The sequence below is a fragment of the Cucurbita moschata genome, unplaced genomic scaffold, assembly GCF_002738365.1.
Source record: "Cucurbita moschata cultivar Rifu unplaced genomic scaffold, Cmos_1.0 Cmo_Scf00042, whole genome shotgun sequence".
NCBI lineage: Eukaryota > Viridiplantae > Streptophyta > Magnoliopsida > Cucurbitales > Cucurbitaceae > Cucurbita > Cucurbita moschata.
The window spans coordinates 1,747,968-1,770,378 of NW_019268558.1; the positions used below are offsets into that span (position 1 = coordinate 1,747,968).

The following is a 22,411-nucleotide window of genomic DNA, read 5'->3' on the forward strand; positions in this document are numbered from 1 at the left end:
AGATCTTCCTTGCTATGACTTGAACACAAGGTCAAGGCTTGTGGGAGCCTCTTGAAAGAAAATCCCAAAGAGATTGAAGAACGATCTTCCTTCCACATTCCACAAGATCTTCCTTCCACATTCCACAAGGTCTCCACATGAACAATTTTGATCAAATAATTTATAACGATTACAAAGTGGGCCGTATCAACAGTGTTACCAGGATAAGGCACCCAACCTTATCCATATACTATAGACTCTTTAGGTTATTACTTGAATACGATCCTCTTGTATGTCAACCACATACTGTCAAGATTACATTAATAACCTTGGATTTTCGTACCATGGATAATAATTAAATTACAAATAAAATGATAAAAATTATTGTTAGAAACTAATAATTAAATACGAGGCTTTAGGGCATAAATCTCAACAAACACATACTCGAGGATATTTATATTAATATCATTTTCATGCTCTTAGGGTTATGTCCTAGGTCGATCTAGCGACATGATGCAGTATGACAATCATCATCATATAACATACTCAATATGGAAAACATCATACAACGTCATACTCATCTATAACCCATACAGTGCATCAAACATAATAAGTACGTCATGCATTGAAATACAAGTCACGTACATATAACATGCATTACAGCTCGAGCATCATGCTCATACATCCTCATAATCATCTTACATCATCATATTCATCATACATCATCATACTTGTAAATAAGACTCTAACACAAACAATTCTAGCCTATCCTAAAGTAAAGCCACTTACTTCGTTGGCCTTGGCCGAAGTGCTCCCTAATTAGTTATATGTAAGCTCCCGTTCCTTGAGAGTTACTTCCAAAGTTGTCGGGGTTTGTTTCCTATCACACCGTTAGCCACCTTCCGTTAGTATTTCACAATTAAATTGATAATAATTCAATAAATGTGAAATACGACTCTAAAAAGGCCTTGATTACCTTAACCGGGGCAAAAAATGGTTCCGGGAGGATCAAAACGGTGGAAATCAGGTTGAAAAATGAGAAGTCAAGCCGAACAGCTGCTAGAGCATCGCCGAACCGTTTGCCCGAGCCGAGCCGAAGGAGTGCCTATGCCACTAGACACCACGTGGCAGCAGCAGGACGTGCCACGTAGTGTAGGTGGCGTTGGGTCGAGGCTGGTTCGGGTCTGCCCGCGGGTCGTTGGTTGTAGATGGCTACTGGGCTGGACTAACTTTTGGGCCTCGGCTTACTAGACTGGGTAGATACTTAGGCTGCAAGGCGTGGGTCTGGTCTCGGGTTGGTTCAGCTGAACCGTAGGCTACTGGGCTGGAATGAGGTTTGGGTCGCTGTAGTTGGGCTTGGCCGAAGGCAAAGGCTGAGGAGAAAGGAGTCGGGCTGGTTCTCGGGTTGACCTAGATCCAGTGGATCTCGTCTTCCTTACCCGACTTCTACGCGATTTTTCAGCACGTTTTCTCTCTCCTTCCCACGATATTTTTGAAGCCAATTTCGGTCCTCTTTCTTCCTTCTCCTCTTTATTTTTCTTTCCTCGAAGTTTCATGGCCTATCAATACCTAAAACCACAAACCTCTGCAAGTTAAGGAAATCTGAATTTCAACCTCGTTTTTTCCGACGACGCGTATGAAAAGGGCCTAAAACTTACCCTGGGTTGCTGTACGGTTGACGAAAATCCTTCCTGTGATGGAAACTAAGCGTTTGACGTCGGTTATGGGTGTTTTCCTTCGTAGGTTCCATTCTCAGGTTTCGTAGGAAAAAGGTGGTTACTCTCTCTCACTCTTCTCTTTTCCTTCACTTCTCTATTTGCAGGTGCTCTAGAGGTCGATGCTGAAGGCTGGAGGATGAGAGGGAATGTTTGGGCGTTCCTCATGGTTGTGGTTGCGAGAGATCTGAAAATTCCAACAACCGCCGGAATTTTCGTGACCTTGCCAGCGACTTTGCAATTTTTTTTCGATTCATTACAAATGGTATTAGAGCCAGACACCGAACTATGTGCCAGCTGGGAGGCTATTCCCCAAATAGGGGTAGACACGAGGTGGCAGTAAGGATGCTGGTCCCCGAAGGGGGGTGGATTTGGTGGTGGTCCCACAGCGATTGGAGAAAGGAATGAGTGCTAGCGAGGATGTTGGGCCCTGAAGGGGGGTGGATTGTGATATCCCATAATGGTGGGGGAGAAGAACGAAATACCTTTTATAAGGGTGTGGAAACCTTTCCCTAGCAGACGCGTTTTAAAGCCTTGAGGGAATTCCCGAGAAGGAAAGCCCAAAGAGGATAATATCTGCTAGCGGTGGACTTGGGCCGTTATAAGTTAGTTGTGTGAAAATCGTAATTTAGATGTATATCGAGCCTCGAGTCACGTTTGTGAGAACAAATTTTAGAAAATGTGAGTGAGAAATGCGTTAGAAATAATTTGTAAGGAAGCAATGTTATAGGCTAAAATTTAATAGGCAACAACCATAACTTTAATAGCATATAACTCGAGTAGAAAGAATTAACGACTAGTCACATCCTCCTAGTATATTTTGGGGTCTTTTAGTCCTAGCGGGTATAGACCTGATTCTAATGAATAATCACACCCCTGTATTGACACGAAAAAATAGTAAAAACCTAACTATATATGAAAGCAAGGTCCAATCATGATTTCAATGATCAAACTAACTTTTAAGAACTAGACGTTAAAATATCATCAGTAACCTAATGGAGTCGAACTCAATTAATTGTATGAGTCAATTGTCTATTATTTAAGAATAAAGATATCTAGATATTTTTAGGGAAAAAAAAAAAAGTTGGGTACCTAAGGAACAAAAATATCTAGGTATTGAATAAATATTTAAATATTTTAGAAATAAATGTGGTGTAAGTTGTTTAGCCTTTGCTATAAATACGACACCACCCTATTAAGTGTGAGTGTTTCTCTTCTCGATTGATTTTAATAAAAGTGTGAGTGTTTCTAACAAAGGAGTTGTGTTCAACAACTTGGTATCAAAGCGATGTTGGTATAAATTTGTAAGTCTTTTAAAATTCTTAGTATAATTTGTGGTTGCATCTATGTCTGATCTTCCATATCATAAACAATTTCTTGAGATTATTAGTGAGTTTCTTTATGTCGTGAGTTATGCATGACTCAGCAAGTTTTGTGTCGAAAAAGTTTGTTTGGTATTGTGTCATGAATAGTGCATGCTCTAGGTTTTAGATTTTGTAGACTAGCCTACGATGTAGGCTTGACACGTTCCATGGTCCCAACGTCGATGCCCCATCACCATCAGGTACGTCGTGCACAAGATAAGAAAAGAGAAACGTTTTCGAACTCGCATGCATTATTATGTTAATATTACTGAAAGTGGTGTGATATTTCACGTATTTATTTAAGAGTATGACGTGATGTGTTGCATGCTGAGTGATTTTGTTTGCAATATGATGTGAACTTAGTATATGTGATGTATAGCATAAGTTCATAAGTAATGAGCCTTAGACTTAAGAGATGCTATCTTGGTTTGTAGAACCATGCTGCCTAGATCACGCGAAAGAGTAAGACGAGGAAGGTGGCGACCTCCTATTAAAGGTAGAGGATGAGGTGAGGCCGAAGAGAGTCCACCTTGAAAAGGATCAGAGACAGAGTTTTAATTAGAACTTTTATTGCATGTATGGTCGGCAAGCACCCCTGCGATGGTAGACCTAGTAACTAAGGATAGAGTAAAGAATGACCAAGTAATAGCAGCCGACCAAACTCTAAGCGTAGACCTAATAGTAGTAAAGATGACCGACTTCAACGTAATACTAGGTATGGATTGACTAGCTTCAAACCGTGCTAGTATAGACTGTCGCAAAAAAAAAATGATATTCTCACCACCAGTTAGACCTAGCTTTAAATTTAAAGGCATGAGTACCGGGACTATCCCAAAGGTAGTCATGATGATGAAAGCAAAGAGATTAATCCAACAAGACGGTTGGACAATATTAGCATGTGTCGTAGACGTAAGAGGAAAAGAAAAGACCCTAGAAAATGTGTCAATAGTAAACGAGTTCCCGGATGTATTTTCGGACGACCTACTTAGAATACCCCTTTCTTGAGTGGTTGACGTCGTCATCGAACTCGAGCCGGGAACTGGGCCTATTTCCAAAGAACCCTATTGTATGGCACCAACAGAGTTGAAGGAACTCAAGGCACGGTTACAAGACTTGCTAGATAAAGGGTTCATTCCACCTAGCGTATTCCCATGGGGTGTGCCAGTGTTGTTTGATTAAGAAGAAAGAAGGATCGATGCGTCTGTGCCATCGGTTATAGAGAGCTAAACAAGAGAACCATAAAGAACAAATACCCTTTGCCTAGACTAAAAGACTTATTCGATCAACTAAAAGAGGCAACAGTATTTTCTAAGATAGATCTGCGATCAGGTTACCATTAAATAAAGAGTAAAGAAAAAGACATACCAAAGACTACATTTAGGACAAGGTACGATCACTACGAGTTCGTAATGATGTCATTTGGCCTCGCCAATGCCCCAGCTATGTTAATGGAGTTAATGAATCGAGTGTTCAAGAACTGTCTAGACACTTTTGTGATTGTCCTCATTGATGACATCCTAGTGTACTCGAAAACAGACATGGAACACCAGGAACACCTCTAAAAAGTCCTAGCCACCCTAAGAGAGAACAAGTTGTACGCCAAGTTCTCAAAGTGCGAATTTTGGTTACGACAAGTCTCTTTCCTCGAACACGTGGTGTCAAAGGACGGAGTATCCGTAGATCCTACTAAGGTTAAAGCGGTCACAAAGTGGGAACGTCCAACTACAGTTAATGAGACTATCGGGATATTATCGAAGGTTCATGCACTCCGCTAGGATAGCCTCGCCTTTGACACAGTTAATGAGAAAAAGGGTACCATTAATATGGAATGATGTTTGTGAGGCAAGCTTCTAGAACTTAAAAGAGAGATTGGTAACTACCTCGGTACTCATAGTATCCAAGAGCTCATAAGGGTATGTAATCTGTAGTGACGCGTCCAAGAAGGGATTAGGATGTGTGTTAATGCAACACGGTAAAGTTTTTGCATACGCGTCCCATCAATTAAAAGAATAAGAAAAGAATTACTCTACCCACGACCTGGAGTTGGCCGCTGGAGTGTTCGCACTAAAAATATGGCGACACTACCTGTACGGAGAGAACTCAAATTTTTACCGACCACAAGAGTTTAAAATATTTCTTCACCCAGAATGAGTTAAATATGAGGCAGAGAAGGTGGCTAGAATTGGTGAAGGACTACGATGTAGATATCCAGTACCACCCAAGAAAAGAAAACATGGTCGCAGACGCTTTGAGTAGAAAAACGGCCCACTCGGCGGCCTTCATTACGAAGGAAGTAAGGGTACAAAGAGAATTCGAGCAAGCCAATATAGTTGTAGCAACCGAGAGAGTCATAGCACAGCTGGCCCAACTCACAGTGCAACCTACGCTTAGGTAGAGAAGTATTACCTCCCGATGGGAGGATCCTAACCTACAGAAAGTCCTAGGCCAGCTAGACGAAAGTCCGGAAGACGAATTCTCGAAGTCCTCAAATGAAGGACTATTGTATCAGGGACGCCTATGTGTCCTGGCAATAGAGGAGTTAAGGAAAGAGATACTGATAGAAGCTCACAACTCACCATTTTCCATGCATCTAGGAGGTACTAAGATGTACCAAGATTTAAAACAACATTTCTGGTTGAAGAGCATGAAGAGGGATGTGGCCGAGTTTGTGAGCAAGTGCTTAGTTTGTCCACAAGTGAAAGCTCCTAAACAAAAGACAACGAGATGTTAGAGCCGCCTAAGTATACCGGAGTGGAAGTGGGAGAAAATAGCAATGGACTTCTTAGTGGTATTACCCAAAACGCTTAAAGGCTATATAGTGATCTAGGTAATTGTCGATAGGTTGACCAAGTCGGCACACTTTTTACCAGGGATAGCCACAAATACAGTTGATAACGGGGCGCAACTGTCTGTGAAAGAAATAGTAAGACTACGTGGAGTTCAAGTGTTCATAGTGTCGATTGAGATCCACGCTTTATGTCAGCGTTTTGGTGTGGATTTCAAAAGGCGTTGGGTACTCAGCTCAACTTTGGCATCGCCTTCCACCCCAAAACAGATGGACAAATGGAGCCGCCTAAACCAAATCTTAGAGGACACGCTATGCGCTTGCGTAATAGGCTTTAAGGGAAGTTGCGCTTTCAAGCCACTATTGGAATGACACCATTCGAGGTCCTATATGGGAAACGGTGCAGGTCCCCACTATGTTGGGACGAAGTAGGGAGAGAGAGCTAGTAGGACCCGGGCAGGTCTGAGTCACCAATGAGGCTATCCAAAAAAATTTGAGCGAGGATGCGTACCGCTCAAAGTAGACAGAAAAATTACTCTGATGTAAGGCCTGGAAGCTTAGAGTTTCAGATTGGCACCCATGGAAGATGTCTTGAGGTTTGGACGTAAGGGCACGTTAAGTCCTAGATTTATCGGACCATTAGCGATTCTCAAGCAGATTGGTCTAGTAGCGTATAAGTTAGCCCTACTCCCTCCTTCTCAGGAGTACACGGTGTGTTTCACGAGTCGATACTAAGGAAATACATGATGAACCTCATCCACATAATAGACTACGAGCCCCTTTAGCTCAATGAAGATTTGAGTACTGAGGAAAAACCCATAAGGAACCTAGCTCACGAAGTGAAACTGCTATGCAACAGGGACATTGCGTTCGTTAAGGTGTTGTGGTAGAACCACCACACCGAAGAAGCCACGTGAGAGCGTGAGGATGAAATAAGAGTTTGAGACGTTCGAGTACAAAAAAATTTTTAGGGTGTATAATGTAACCATTGAAAATTTTTAAATAAATAAATAATAATAATAATAATAATAATTTAAAAATAAATAAATAAATGATCGACCTCTCTCTCTACCTTCCCCAATTATCTCTACCCAACTACAGATTTTGGGAAGAGAAAAATTGGAGAAAGAAATAAAGGAAAGATAGTAGATTTTGGGAGAGAAAAATTAGAAATGGCTTCACAACAGATTTAACGGAAAGAGGAAAGAGAGAAGAAAAGTCATCTGTAAGTTAGATCTCTCTCTTTTATATTTTGCAAATAGATAGAAAAGTTATCTTAAGTTAGATATCTTTTCCTTTTATCTTTTGCAATTATTTAGATTTTAGATATCTGACCTAAAGTCAAAATTAATTAAAAATGGCCTCTGTCAATTGCATGTAAATTGCATTGATCATTTTCAAGGAAAGAAAAGAAAATCATAATTGATTAATGCATAGCCATTTTTCAAACGAAAATTAGAATGGATTGAAAATGGCTACGATTAATTGGATAGTCAATTTTAAGAAATAGAAGAAAACTGAATTGATTGAAAATGACATAGTTAATTGGATAGTAATTTTTAGGAAAGAGAAGAAAACAAAATTGATTGAAAATGGCTTATAATTGCATAGTACTTTGTAGGAAAGAAAGAGGAGAGAAACAAATTGGTACAACATAGAGAAGGAAAATGGAAGAGGTGAGAAATTATTATTATTTTGTACCTAAGAATATGGTATTATAACAAACTATAGTTGGATTGAATGGTTAAGTAGCATGAAATAATGTTGACATATTTTTAATTTAAGTTTTACTATCCAACAAAATTTAGAAACAATACAACGTGTAATTCAATTTTTACTGAGACTGTTTTAGAGCGTATTTCACATTGTTAGTTGAATTATTAATTAAAATGTGAAATACTTGTACAAAAAGTGACGAACGGTGCGATATGAGGTGAACCTCGACAACCTTTAGAGCAGCTCTTGAGGAACGGGAGCTTACGTTAATTAAATAAGTGAATACTTCGGCTAAGGCCAACCAGGTAAGTGACCTTACTATAGAATAGGCTAAAAATTGTATGAATTATGATGATGTATGAATTGTGTCGTACGATGTCGTAAGATAATGTGTGATGATGTATGAGTTATGACGATGTATGAGTTATGATGATGTATGAGTTATGATGCTTGATGATGTGCGTAGTATATATATATATTTTGATGAATGACGTACTTGATATGTTTGATGCACTTTATGACAATATGATGAGTATGGTGATTGTGTGACATTTACCTTAATATGATGATGTTTTCCATATTGAGCATGTTATATGATTATGAGTGTCATATTGCATCATGTCGTTTGATCAACATAGGACACAACCCTTAGAGCATGAAAATGATATTAATATAAATATCCACGAGTATGTGTTACCTAAAGTAACAAAGAGATGAGACTAGAGGGTTGTGTTAAAAGAGACATTATGATGAATTTAGAGGGACCTCATGCATATTGTATATTCATAAGCATAGGGCTACTTCCCCTAGAGATGATGAGTGCGAATGCGCACGAGTGCCAATGCGCACAGATGAGAGTGTTCATGAGGCGCATGACACTATAGGGTTCCGCTGACCTCTGGACGTCACTACAGATTAGCTTGACTAGAGGATCCAGGGGGTGTGCGAGCGCCCTGGGGATTCACACTCACACGTGTGAGTCGTGTGTAGGGAAGTACTACACATCCAATTTGTTCGAGACTGGAGGCCACCCTTATGATGATTAGAGATAGGTCCCTAAATCATGATTGCATGTATTTGCATTTGCATGGCCCCCTATAGTGGGGCCACTTACTGAGTATTCTTCAAAATACTCAGGCCGTGTGCCACATCATTTTTCAAGTAAAGACAAGGAGCACTTGTACGGAGGGCGGCGACATTGCAAGCAGAGACTGTGACACGTGCATAAGGTAGACTCATATTTAAATTACTAGTCTTAAGTTAGAATAAGTTGTTTTGCATTTCATTGTTTTAAATTATTTTGTATTTGTTTTTGTTTTCTCTCAATTTCAGTATTTCGTATTTAAACACATAAAATCATAGCGGTGTTTTTCAGAGAAGAAGTTGTTTTAAGCATTTTTCAAAGTTTAAGTTATAAATGATGTTGTGTAAGAGTTATATTTCCTCATCTCTAATGAGACGCTAATAGCGACTCTGAGTATGTGAAAATTTAGGGTCATTACAGGTATTACTAAGATATTGTCAACACAATGGGTGATCTCCAAGTTGTCGAAAGAATCAAGAAACTCAACAACTTGAAGCTATATAAACAAGACCTTTGGGAGGTCGTTAGCATTCTATCTTATCTATATAAACAAGACCTTTGGGAGGTCGTTAGCAGAAGCTAAACTATGCCATTTGAGGAAATCTTAATGACACCTTGCACAAATGGAGAATAAAAGAAGGCCAGGTAATATTTTCTTTGAAAACCACAGTAGAATAAGAGAGGCTAGAGCACATTCAAGATCACAAGAAACCCAAAGAAGCATGAGACATGTTCGTGACACTTTTCTTTAAGAAGAACGATACGAGACTATAACTTCAAGAGAACAATCTCTCATCAATCTCACAATGTGACAAAACAATTGCACAGTACTTTCATAGGATCAAGTCGACCTGTCAGGAAAATACTGAACTAAATTTGGAGTCTCATTAAAGAATCTCGAATGAAGGGTGAGGAAGAAGCACTATACACAAGTGAAAGTCAATGCAACAATAAGTCGTCCACTGATACAGACAACCCTAGATGACATAGAGTTTTCTATCTGGGTGTCCCGTGTATATTTCTCTTTACATCTTCTCTTTTTTATTATTTATATTTTTCATTTAGATCAGTATGTGAGCGGTATTTGCACCACTAATATTGGTTTATTACATTTGGCAAATATTTGACCATGAAATCAAACTTTGTTTTCAATTGTAGGAGAATCTAATTGGAAAAGCACTATGAAGGGATAGGGCAAAGTTAGGTTCATTAATTAATTAAAACCACCTTTTTAGAGGATAATCCCATGGCTAAAGAGCATAATGCATCAAGCACTAAGGATTCCAAATCAAACACTTTTTCATTTTCCTATGCACCTAATTTATATGCTTTTTGGGAAATCATTACTATATTCCCTTATATATTTTAATCACATTCTTTGAGATCAGCATACTAATTTAAGCCATCTTCTTTAGCTACCACTTACCCTCTTTGGAAAATCAATGCCCTACACTTCTTTTAGTCACATGACATTTAATCTTTATAATGAAATTCAAGCGCTTCAACCGTGTTCTACCATCTTATTTTGATCTAACTTTAGTCTAGATATTTTAACTTATTAACCCAAAAATAAAAAAAAAGGGTTATAACCTCTCTTCGAATTTTTTAAAAATAGATATCTATAATCTATAATCTTGTCATGGAGGGCAACACGGCGGCTTTGACAGCACCATCAAGGTGTGAGTATGCTTGCGCGAGAACGCCGACAAGACCCTATCTAGAACACGACGTGACCCAACCTACAGGCGCTCCAGCGTTGGCAGCGACACATTTAGACCCGCAGCAATGCATTTAGGCCTGCGTCAGCGCATTTCCTCTCTCCCTCTGACACGTTTTTGTGGGCAGGTTGAATGTTACTTGTGAGACCTAATCAATCCAACAGATGCCCGAGCCATTTTTGGTAACATCCATTGAATTGGCTCCTTTTATTTGTTTTCAAATTGTGATATGATCGTTGCAGCCCTTTTGTTAGAGTTTTAGACTAGTTTCCAACTGACCCAACAAGCTTTAGGGACGACATTTGAATAAGAACTAGTTGGTATGTCTTACTTAAAATGTGGAGCCAAACCAGTTTTTTTTATTACATTAACTTTAATTTTCTAAATTAGAAATGGTTTAAATTATAGTTTACCATATATTTCATATTTAATATTTTATTATACGAAATCTCGAGAAACTTATCGACCTTTTATAGAGATTTACTTTTGAAATCTGGAAGCCGCACTAGCCTCTTTGCCAACTAAGTCGCCGCCGCCCTTCTCGCCAAAATTGGCTCCTTCGCCTAATGTGGCAACTCTTTCGACTGCCATTCTCGCCAAAATTGGCTCCTTCGCCCAATGTGGTGACTCTCCTGGCTTCAACATTGTCTTTGTTCCTTACTCTAAGTTTCCACTCCTACTTGGGTTAGATATATTCTCGCCGGAACCAAGACAGCATCGTTGCTGAGCAACGATCCCTTAGACATATTCTCGCCGAAACCAAGACAGCATCGCCGTTGAGCGTCAATTCCTCTACAATTTTCGATGGGCAAGAAAGTGTTTCTCTACGTCTCCTTTGAACTAGGTTGTTGACATCTTCATAAAAAGTATTTCTCGACCTCTCTTTGAATTTTTTAGATCCAAGTTTCACATTCGTTCAAATCTGACGTTCATCTTGCGGGGCGTGTCAAGGATATTTAATACTAAATTATAGTTTACCATATATATTATATTTGATATTTTATTACAAGTAAATATCGAGATATTTGCCTTCTTACCATAAGTATCTTTCCATATATTATTTTTCTATTTATTACTCTTTTCCTATCTTCATCATTTATTTAGTTATAAGTATATAACTTTCACATCATTCGTGGAGTGAATTAAGCAAATTTGGTCGGAATCCTAACAAATAATATAAATATTCATGGAAAAAAATAATAATAACATAGAACGTTGGAAACTAGTCTAAAATAAATACAGGAATTTCTGTAGTTTTGGGCCAATTGTTTTAAGCTCACAGGCCCAAGCCCAGGCCCATAGCTATGATTTGGCCCTTCATTTCATCTCTGTTACATACTAGGGCTTTTCAGCAGGTTTCTCCGCGCCAATCTCGCAGTGGGCAGTTCACAGCAAAATCCATCGCAGAGCTCTCTATAAAATCCAGGTTATAGCGACTAGACCTAATTCTCCTGTATTCCGTCCTTCTAAGCTTTTATGTGTTTCGACGTCGTCTTCCTCTGTTTGGTTTCTTTGTTTGTTGATTGTGGCTATGGATTCTTAGGGTTTTGTTTTATTTTTTCTTGTTTACTTGCTGCTTAAGATTGGTAACTTCAATTATGCCCAATGATGGAAAAACATTGTTTATTGAGCGGCTGCAGATGGCTTAGTTCGTCATTAGCCTTTGCTTATCTCCATCTCCATCATCACCTCCTCATTCGTTCTTTCCATACATATAATTCCACACACGTCACTACTGGTAAAGGCTTTTGATGAACGAATGCCGTTTGCTTTATGCCGTGTGTGATTCATTAAAGCTATGAGATCTGAGGGCTTTGGTTCTATACTGCTTTCTTTAATGCAGCTCAATTCTTTTTGTTTCCTTAATTTTTTTTTTCTTTGTTTCAAGCTTTGTTGTTATTTTATTGTATTGCTTGTTTCCTTGGATTCTATACTGACTTCGAGAATTTAGGGCAACTTGTGGAATATGATAGATATTTGCACTGGATTTGGGGCATTTTCTTACTGTACTTCTTGTAAAAATGCAGCCTTGGAAGCCGATTAATTCAACCCATTTGAAATTATTTGTTTTCTACAATTTAGAAGTTAGTATCTTTGTCTTGCTTAATATGTTTTCTCGTTTGTTGTCTGTTGTTTGGTTCTGTTGTTTCCTGTTTCTTTTGTGGACTCTGTTTCCTTTCTTTGAATTTTCCTACTCATAAACTCTGTATTCCCATGTTTGTTTGTGATTTCTAATTTATAAGAAAAAATTTATTTCTCCAAATTCATAATCAAGAACCTTATACTTTTGCATAATCCTCTTAGTTTCTGTGATTCTGACACTTGCTAAGTCTGATCTCCTTTTGATTGATGCTTTTGTTTTTTAAACCATTATAATGTTGTAGATTTTCGAATTTATCTCATCAAAGACCCCTCAAATTCTTCATGATCAAATGTTTTACCACCTGCTTTCAGCTTTATGCATGGCTCTACGTTTCTTATAATTAAATTCATTGTCTGGAATACCCATTTTTAACAATTAAGAGGCCATGCAAATCCATGGAAGAGAGAGGAGCTTTGCCCATCCAAAATTTGAGAAAGAGGATGACGATGTTATGTTTTTTTTACTACATTGATTGCATAACAAATGGAAATGGGATGGGCATATATTCAAGATCGTTATTAATACGGTGGGTGGAATTCGCCTATCGTCAGATTTGGCTTCAAAACAACAATAAATCGATAATTATATGATACTGATACCTTTTCAATAGTATTTTGAGTTGGAATATATATTTTTTTACTTGAGAAGATTTTGGGGACAAAGAAAAATACTCTTAAACAAAAAATGGTGTGAATATCAGTAGAAACATTTATGTACAAAGAAAAATACTTTTAAAATTTTGAAGAAAATCGTGTGTTAGTCGTAGGGAAATGTTGGTGAAGGAAGAAAAGAGCTTAATTTTTCAGTAGATTTTGAGCTGTAAACAAAAAGAGAGAAATTCGTAATTTCGAATTCCAAGTGTCAGTAACCTTGATAAAATGCAGATTCGGTTTGATATATGATTATTGTTTTTTTTAACATTTAATCACAATATTTTTCATTTATTATACCTAATAAAAGTAATTTATGGAAAGTTGATGGATGGCCAAATTGATGAGTAAAAAATGGGGAAAGAGTTAAGCAGCATAAAAAATTCAATAATGAAACCAAATTCTATTATAACTCAGAATATTAGTGTAATTTTTGCGTTTTTCATACCAAAAATTTCAATAATATCGTTAAATATATTAGGTTCAAAGACGAATAGAAAAGATATATATTTGAACACTGTTTGAGGTACGAAAATTAGCATTTTTTTACTTTGACTCGGCTGCCAAACCGAGGCTCCGGTGCTATCAAATCACAGTTCTATCTGACCCTTCAAAAGCCATATTTATGTTTTTTTGTTTCTCTTCCATCATTTCTTGGGGCTTCCTTTAGTTTCCCTTCCTCGATTAATTTAGTCGTGGCAGTCCGGAGAGACAAGATCAAATAACTCAATTTCCCCCATTTTTGGCAAACATGCCCCCTGTTATTCTCTTTCTGTCCCCTCTGTTCATCGTTGATCACCCTTTACTCCCCCCTTCACTGCCTTCTGGCATTTACTAAGGGATTTTCGTGAACCCCATTTCGTCTATTCCATGGATGATTTAGTTTACGCTATTAGGGCTGAGGGCTTCTCTTATTTATGGAGTTGATCTCAACTATTTTGCCCAGAGTCTTTGTGGGTGTGCGTTAACTTCATTTCTTTTTTCTCCCTTGCATGTCCAGATTTCATAGTACTAAGCACTCTGGTTATTTTTTTTGTTTTTGTTGGGGTTTGCCTAAAATGGGTAAGTTTCAGTTGTCAATGTGTCGATCATTCATGTTTTGGATTTTCTTTTGTTTTTATTAACTGGGTCCTGGCTTAATGGCAAGTCCTACCTAGATTTGCTTATATTTGTTTGTTTTATGCTGTTGATTAGGATTTAGTAAATCTGTTTGGAGGTATTACGAATTATATGTGTGAGGTGAGTGATGCTTAGGATGCTGAATCTGATCCCTCTAAACTTGATTTTGTTTTTAGTCATTTGTTTAATTTATATGTTCATCATTGTTCATTTGCAGTATATGCATTTCAAGCGTATCTGTTTATTGTTCTTTATAAAGTATCCAGTCATAATTCATTTGGATTAAATAGCCACGGTTTTATTATTTATTATTACTTGTTTTTCTAATCTCAGGATAGCATTTTTGTTCGTTTTTTTTTTTTTTTTTGGTCGAGTTGCATGCTATTGAATGAGAAATTTGTTAGATGTATTTCTGTTTTTGTACAAAATTTTTTAAGTTAGCTTGTTTCTCAACGTTTAAATCTTGTACATGCAAATAGGATTGTTTTCTTTTAAATGGTCTAATTTCTAAATGATTCTCATATGTAACAACTGTGATCTGAAATTTTTGTTTTGCTTGTTTTAGTATCTTGATTATTGATCTCTATGTTCGCATTTTTCCACTATTCATCAGAAAATTGCACCTGCCCAATGATGGAGAAACTCATTTCTGGAGTTGTTAGGTTGATTCTTATCACAAGCCTTTGCCCTCATCCACAACTCTCTTTCTCTCTCTCTCACTCTCTCTCTTTCTTCAAACACAAACCCATCCAATCTATCTGTCTTTTCCCAATATTTTGCCTTCTCTTTTGGTAAATTATTATAGTGGCTGTTGCTGTGTAGAGGTAGTGATGAAAATCAATTTTGACTGAGGGCATTTGCACATACTCTTTGATCGTAAAGGTTCACTGAATTGTTTTACTAATTTTGAAGTGCAAGGAACTTGTGCATAAAGTCATTTTTTGTTCTCCAAATCTTATTTCGAGACAATTTTTTTTTTTTTTTTTAATTTAATCAATTTTGGCTAACCATCATGTGTTGACTTAGTGGGCATAAAGGCCTGGGAGAAATAAGAGAATTGGTGGCCACCTATCTAAGATTTTGGTATCTTACGCGTTTCTTATCAACCAATGTAGCAGAGTTAGGTGGTGTTTTGGTGAAATTAGTCGAGATGCATGTGAGTTGGCTTGGACACTCGTTTTTTTTTAATCCATTCTGGTTTATATGCATTTAAATATTTTGTTTTGGCTTGGAGCATTATAATTTTTTTTTTTTTTTTTATATCAGCTGTTAAATATTTTTATATAGTTTAACATAAGTGTTTGACCACCATTTTTCCAATTCCAATACAAGATTTTTATATATAGGGTTGTCCATTCTTTTGAATGCTTGTAGCTTCATTTAGTTGGTTTTTTTTAGGTCGTTGCAGCAAGGTGGGAGAGTGTCACATAGGCTGGTTCTATATGGCCAATTTAAAGAGGCTGATATTCAATATAGAGCTTTTGGGTTCTAATGTTATGGTAGCACCTCGAACCGTTCACTCCTGACATAAATTTAATGATAAGGACCTAAAAGCATTCTTTCCCCAAGTACATGGATCGAAACAGGTAAAGGTGAAAGTTCAGGATCATGATAAATTTTGAATCTTTGTTTCTTTCTGAATTAGTGATTCTTCTATCCTTCTGTTTTCAATATTTTGTTTTTATTCATGATAAATGTTGTCTATTTATAGACATGAATATATGATCATATACATGACTTTTATATTGGGTGTAAAGTCATTTGTCTAGACAAATCTCATACACAATCACTTGACTTCATAATATTTGACATTATAAAATTGGGTTTGGCTTGAACTCATGGTCATTAAGATTTCTAGAATCTTATTTTACTGTATTCATTTTGATTTTTGTAATTCTTCTTCTTATTATTATTATTATAATTGTTTTTTAATGTGCATATATATATATATATATATACACATATATGTATAAATTGGTGGGGGTGGGATGCACTTCTGATTAAGTTGGTTCCTTTCAATTGTATTTTCAGAAGATGTGTTGATTGTATGGTATTTGGACTTTTGTGTATGAAGAAATTGGCTTTGCTTTAGAAGTTGCATCTGCCCGATGATGGAATTCACTGATTAGAGCAGATACTAATGATCCTCATTATAAGCCTTTGCCATTAACCAACTCACACATAATCTGTCTGTCTGTGTGTCTCTCTCTCTCTCTCTCTCTATCTCTCTCTATCTCTCTATCTATCTGCCTATCTGATAATCCATATATCTGATTTCTTCTTTTTCTTCTTCTTTTTTGTGGGTGGTTAAGGATGTGCAGAGGCTAGTAATGAAAATCAAATACATCTAGAAATGATGAAGTATGATTATGATTTCTGAGGGCATCTTGGAATTGGTTAATCTACATGAAACTGTCACTGACGTTGTAGTCGGATTTTGGAGAATAAAACTATTTCATTTTAAAATGTTTCTTGATGGTTATGCTTCTCATGCAATGGGTTTTCTCTGTTTTATTACCGAACAAGATTTGCACTCGTTAGATTTGAAGCATGAAATATGGTATGCTATTAAATTAGAATGATGATAATCAGAATAATAATGAAATGTTGATAATGATAAAGAGAACAATTTAAGGAGTAGGAATATGCATATTATTAATTAGTGTTTGCATTTTGAAATTGTCTGTGCCCGATGATGGAAAAACTCGTGCTCTGAAGCATTTGCATTGATTTCTAGTACTAGCCTTTGCCCTCAACCATGAACTCTTTCTCTCTCTCTCTCTCTCTTTCTCAAACTCTACAAACACATACATACATACATACATACATATATATATATATACATTATACGCTTTCCATTTCCTTTCTTTTCTTTTATAGTGGCTGTAGATGAGTAGAGGCTAGTATGCGAATGAAATGCAAGCATTGTCAATGAGGAATTAAGCTATGAGTTCTGAGGGCATTGTCATCCTGTGTTTGGTTTTAATGCATTACCTGTTATCCTTAGTGTAGACGTAGTGTTTGCTTGGTGCTCTCTGTGATGGTAATTGCATCTGCCTAAATGGGAATGTGTGAGTTGTATAGTTGTATAGTGCCCATTTGATAACCGAGGTATATTCTGCGCTCTATTCCCGTACGAGCGCTTGCACTCTTCTTCTTGTTGTCTTTTCTCAAGCCTTAGATGCTCGATTGTGGTAAAGCTTCATTGTTTCTTGCATCTGCCCAAATGGAATGCGTTAATTGTATAGCGCCCATTTGATAACTAAGGTATGAGTCAATGTCCTTATTCTGCGCTCTTTGCCCTTTGGAGCCCTTGCATGCTTCCTTTTGGGAGGTCATACTAATAGCGCTGTCTTTGCTGTGTGTTTGTTGCCTTTTGAAGTTTATATGAGTTTGATCACTTGCTATGTTGGTTGGTCTCCACACACACACACACACACACACACACACACACAAAAGGGATTTATTTGATTTGAGTGTTATTTTCCTGTTGGCTTGTGTGATCATTACCATGACCATGAGGGAAAGCTCATGGGTGAGCATCTGATTTATCCTTCGCCATGTTCTTATGAACAGGCAGAAACCCAAGAATCAATGAGGCCTGGAGAACATTTTAACAGTGAAGAGTCAATCATGGCCAGGAAACCAAGGCAACACTCCAACCTCTGTGAAAAGAAAACAACTTATTCAGAACTTTTCTCATTTTGAGAGAATCGAAGATTGACTTTCAGACTTTGAATTGAGGAGGAAGATGTTAAGTTCATAGATTTTGTTGGGTCTGAACAGCCGAAGCATGATGTCTGAGTTCATAGATTTGCTTTGATTTAAGAACAACAATTGTTCTTCTTGTGTTAATTGTTAATTAGGGGGCTGGGTTGGGTTGGTTGGATTGGTGACCTAATTTAACCTGAAAATTTTCACAACCCAACCCGAAAATTTTCTTAGAGCTTTCTTAGAGTTCCATCAAAATTTTCTTAGAGCTTTCTTAGAGTTCCATCAGGTTCAGGATAGGTTTGGGGTCCGGAGCTCAGCAGCATTACCGGCAGGTGGTTTAGTCAGTCTCATTCAAATAGCTTTACCAGAGTTCCATCAATCTCATTCTTCCTTGTCTGTAGAGTCTGAGTCTTCTTCCTTTGACTATTTATTCATGCTTATCGAGTTATTCACATATAATCTTAGATATAAGAATTTACGACAAACACAAATGGATCTATAATTATTTACATAAAAAATAACATATTAACATAGTTTAATATTTATAAATAGTTTAACATAGTTTAACATTTATAAATAGTAAATTAAATAAACAAGATGTTGTAAATGATATAAAATATTTTAATTGTAATAGCTTTGTTAAACTAACCAAAATAAGAAATTTTATGACGAACTCGAGTGTGGGTGTCTTTAGATAGGTTGAGGTTTTATGACGAACTCGGGTCAAGGTTTGATCCACGAATTCGAAACCCGGTTCAGTATTAAAACATTTGTTGATTTATTTTTAAATATTTAACTATACTTTACAGCATAGTTGTCAATATATTTTGAAAAGAATAAATAATCAAAAAATTAATTATTAAATAAAAATAAAAACAAAATAAATAATTGTATGCAAACAAAAATCAATAAAATTTTATCTAATTATATTAAAATAAGTTAAAAAGAAATAAAGATTTACTAATACACTCAATAATTTTATAAATGTCAAAACTGTGATATAAATTAAAAATTAATTATCCAATTTAATGATAGGAAATATTCCCAAATAACAATATTACAATACCTCCACCCATGCATGACAGGTCAAACATTAAGAACACCCAAACTTCAACACCATTGTCTTGTTGATGTCTCAAGCTGCCAAGGTTGCTATGTCCCTTGCGATGTTCTGCGCATCATTTGAAATCCCAAGCAACCCTTGCTTTCCAAATCCTGCACAGTACAACCCATCTTCTCCCTTCCAATGATTTGGGGGCCTTTGCTTTGGAAACCCATCTTCCTCATTGAACTGCCCCTTCTCATCCTATCAAATGTTTCATATAATTGCTTCAAACCCTTTTCATATTTCATGATTTCAATCATCAACAATTGCGTTTTACCCCCTTACCTCCAGCCAATTCAGCACTGTGCTCTTGTACCCCGTCGCAAAAATTATCGCATCGAAGTAATTCACAATGCCGTATGCAAACCTCACATGGTCTTCGTTTATGCATGTGATCGATGGAAGAACCTGAAACAAGACATTTGATCAACCAGGTAATCTGAATCTTATTTGATTAGAGGGTGGAAGAACCTGAAACAAGACATTTGATCAACCAGGTAATCTGAATCTTATTTGATTAGAGGGTTTTAGCGTTCGTTTATGTAGCGGGATTGAACTGAATAGGTTAGAACTTTGTACCTTGATCTCTCCTTTCTTGATTCTATTCATGCATCCAACATCAATGGTGGGGGAACGACCAGTTTTGGCTTTGATAAGAAAAGGGCCTCCTTTTGGCCTACGAATCCCATACTTGGATGAATTTCCATACTTCATCTTCGCAAGATTAATGCAGATTGGATCCACAACCTTGCATGGAAGATACCTCAATAAAAACATCCCTACCCGAACGATGTCTTTCGTTAACACGTGGACCTGCCCGACACAACAAAACACTAATTTTTAGATCGTTTAGAGTTCATAACTCAACCCAAATAATACCAAATTGGGTTGATAACTCCCCCGTCATGAGTCGGGTAAGAAAAAGATGAAGAAACGAGATTATTACCGGGCTCCGAACGACGATGGAAGTATTTGCAGCATAATTAGACAAATCATAAGCAATCTCCATGCCAGAATTCCCACATCCAACAACCAAAACATCCTTACCTCTAAACCTCTCTCCATTCTCATACCCACTTGAATGCAATACCTCACCATGGAAGCTCTTCAATCCAGGAACATCCGGCAAAAACCCCTCACTATTCTCCCCAGTGGCAGCCACGAGATACCTACAAACATACCTCTCTTCCACACCACTACCCTTGTTATTCACCACCACCATCCACTTCCCCTCCACCTTGTCGTACCAAGCTCGTTCCACGCTCCGACAACACCGCGGTTCAATCCCGAAACACGACATGTAGTTATCCAAATAAGCAATGAAATCCAACCGAGAAATGTAGGTTGGTGCATTGTGTGGGAATGGCATGTAAGGAAGTTGACAATAGGGTTTGGCTAAATGAAGCTTCAACCTGTCATAAGCCCTTTTTCGCCATAGAGAAGCGCAGCAATCGTCTCTTTCGAGTACGATGTTATGTATCGAAAGACGGTTGAGGCATGCTGCCGTTGCAAGCCCCGCCGGACCACCGCCCACGATCACCACCTGCGTTTCTTCCATGGCGAAACAATTAAGGGCTTCTAGGATGGAGGGTGTGGCTTACTCTTTGCCCATCAAAATTAACACACCTTTGGGTGTTTATATATTATGAGAATTAGACAAATTTTGTTACATTATCAAATTTAGGTTTGTCGCAATAATTAATAGCCATAGAAAAAATAAAAATTAATTAATTTTAAAACTATGTTATGTAATAAAAAAAAAATTGAAGAAGAAAATAAAAAATTGTGGTTTAAAAGTAGTTTTCTTAAAATAGATTTATCCTTAAACAACATTGTTGAATTGCTAAAAACATCATCGTTGAATAGGTTTGTAAATCTGTTTTTAGAATCTTAATTAATTAGTTTCCTTTTTGTTATCGAAATTAAATTTATAATTTATTACTTATTAATAATTATAATATAAAAAGATTTAGTTCTCATGTCGGGCTTAAATAAATATCTAACGTTGTCGGGAAAAAAGAACCTTAATAAAATGAGTCAATTATGACGATAATTCCATGTCTGTAGGGTTAGAGTTTTAAGATTTTTTTTTTTCATTGTTTTTTTAGTTTAATATTAATATAATTACACCTGTCATATCCCACATGTAGATTGGGGAGGAGAACGAAACATTTTTTTTTGCGAGAGATCGTTTTAAAAATCTTGAGGGTAAACCCGAAATAAAAAGTCCAATGAAGATAATATTTGCTAGCAGTGAGTCTGAGCTGATGGTATTAGAGCCAGACACTGGACTATGTGCCAGCAAGGAGACCCTTCCTTAAAGCGGGTAGACATGAGGTGATGTACCAATAAGGACGTTGGATCACAAACGGGGTGAATTTGGTGGGACATTGATTGGAGAAGTAACGTGTGCCAGCAAGGACGCTGGGCCCTAAAGGGGGTTTTTAAAGGACAATATTTGCTAGCGACCTGGGCCGTTACACTACAAGTACCTATTAATAATATAACTAAACAAGTCTTATTGAAATATAACATATTTTATTATTTATTACGTATTTAGCTCGAGGTATGTTCACTATTTAAGAATGGCAATTTCATCTCAAAACTAAGTAGTTTTTTTTATTAATGTCGATTAAGGATGTTACTGTCTAAAAACGAACTAGTTTAGATTATCTTTGATCCCATCACCCTGCTACAAGAATACACATTTGAATTTCGCGCCAATCACATTAGGCATGCAAGTCTAATGTGAAAGAAAACACGAGGTTTTAAAACTACGTGTCTTGAAGATGCATAGAACACAAAAAACAGTAGCTCAATGAACTCTAGATGGAATCGTGACAAACTTACTATGTGAACAAAGTAGGTGCAATATCTGGTTGAGTTGTAATAAGATAGACCAAGCTCCCAACAAGAGTATGATACAAACTAGGATTCGACAAATGAAGAGCATATACTAAAGAGTATTGTGTATTGATCTCAAGAGGAGTATCAACAATCTCGTTGTATTACCCAAAAAAAATCAGACAGCATCGCAAGGTAACTATGAAAATCGTACGTTTACCTGACAACTAATAGACATGAAACCAAAACAGAAAGACTATCAATAATTGAAAACCAACAAATATGAAAAATCTAATCAATCAAATTTAAGAACTCGTATGGATATGCAAACTCCTATGTCACACGTGCTAAAATCCTTAAATGGAAATGATTTCATCTCAAATAATTGTTCCAAATTTTTTATCGAAATGGGTGCTACAATTGAGTTTAGCTCTTCTCACTAATAGATTAATTTGGACAATATTAGGGGTGTACA

At 36.9% G+C, this 22,411-nt stretch overlaps 1 protein-coding gene and 2 long non-coding RNA genes across 3 annotated transcripts; 1 reads left to right on the top strand and 2 right to left on the bottom strand.

The window, feature by feature from the left end:
* Nucleotides 1-12,310, bottom strand: LOC111433462. The gene is made up of 3 exons (XR_002708823.1): nt 12,300-12,310; nt 11,585-11,588; nt 1-85 (listed from the first exon to the last, which is right to left on the bottom strand). It is a non-coding gene; the product is annotated as an uncharacterized LOC111433462 (long non-coding RNA).
* Nucleotides 12,311-13,698: 1,388 nt separating this feature from the next.
* LOC111433461 lies at nt 13,699-17,826 on the top strand. The gene is made up of 3 exons (XR_002708822.1): nt 13,699-15,429; nt 15,672-17,384; nt 17,541-17,826. It is a non-coding gene; the product is annotated as an uncharacterized LOC111433461 (long non-coding RNA).
* A 1,213-nt stretch (nt 17,827-19,039) lies between these two features.
* Nucleotides 19,040-20,658, bottom strand: LOC111433460 (probable indole-3-pyruvate monooxygenase YUCCA11). Its single transcript, XM_023070514.1, has 4 exons — nt 20,039-20,658; nt 19,672-19,905; nt 19,378-19,500; nt 19,040-19,293 (listed from the first exon to the last, which is right to left on the bottom strand). Exons 1-4 carry the CDS (start codon nt 20,648-20,650, stop codon nt 19,123-19,125), a joined length of 1,140 nt encoding a protein of 379 aa, XP_022926282.1. The 5' UTR covers nt 20,651-20,658; the 3' UTR covers nt 19,040-19,122.
* Nucleotides 20,659-22,411: the final 1,753 nt, after the last annotated feature.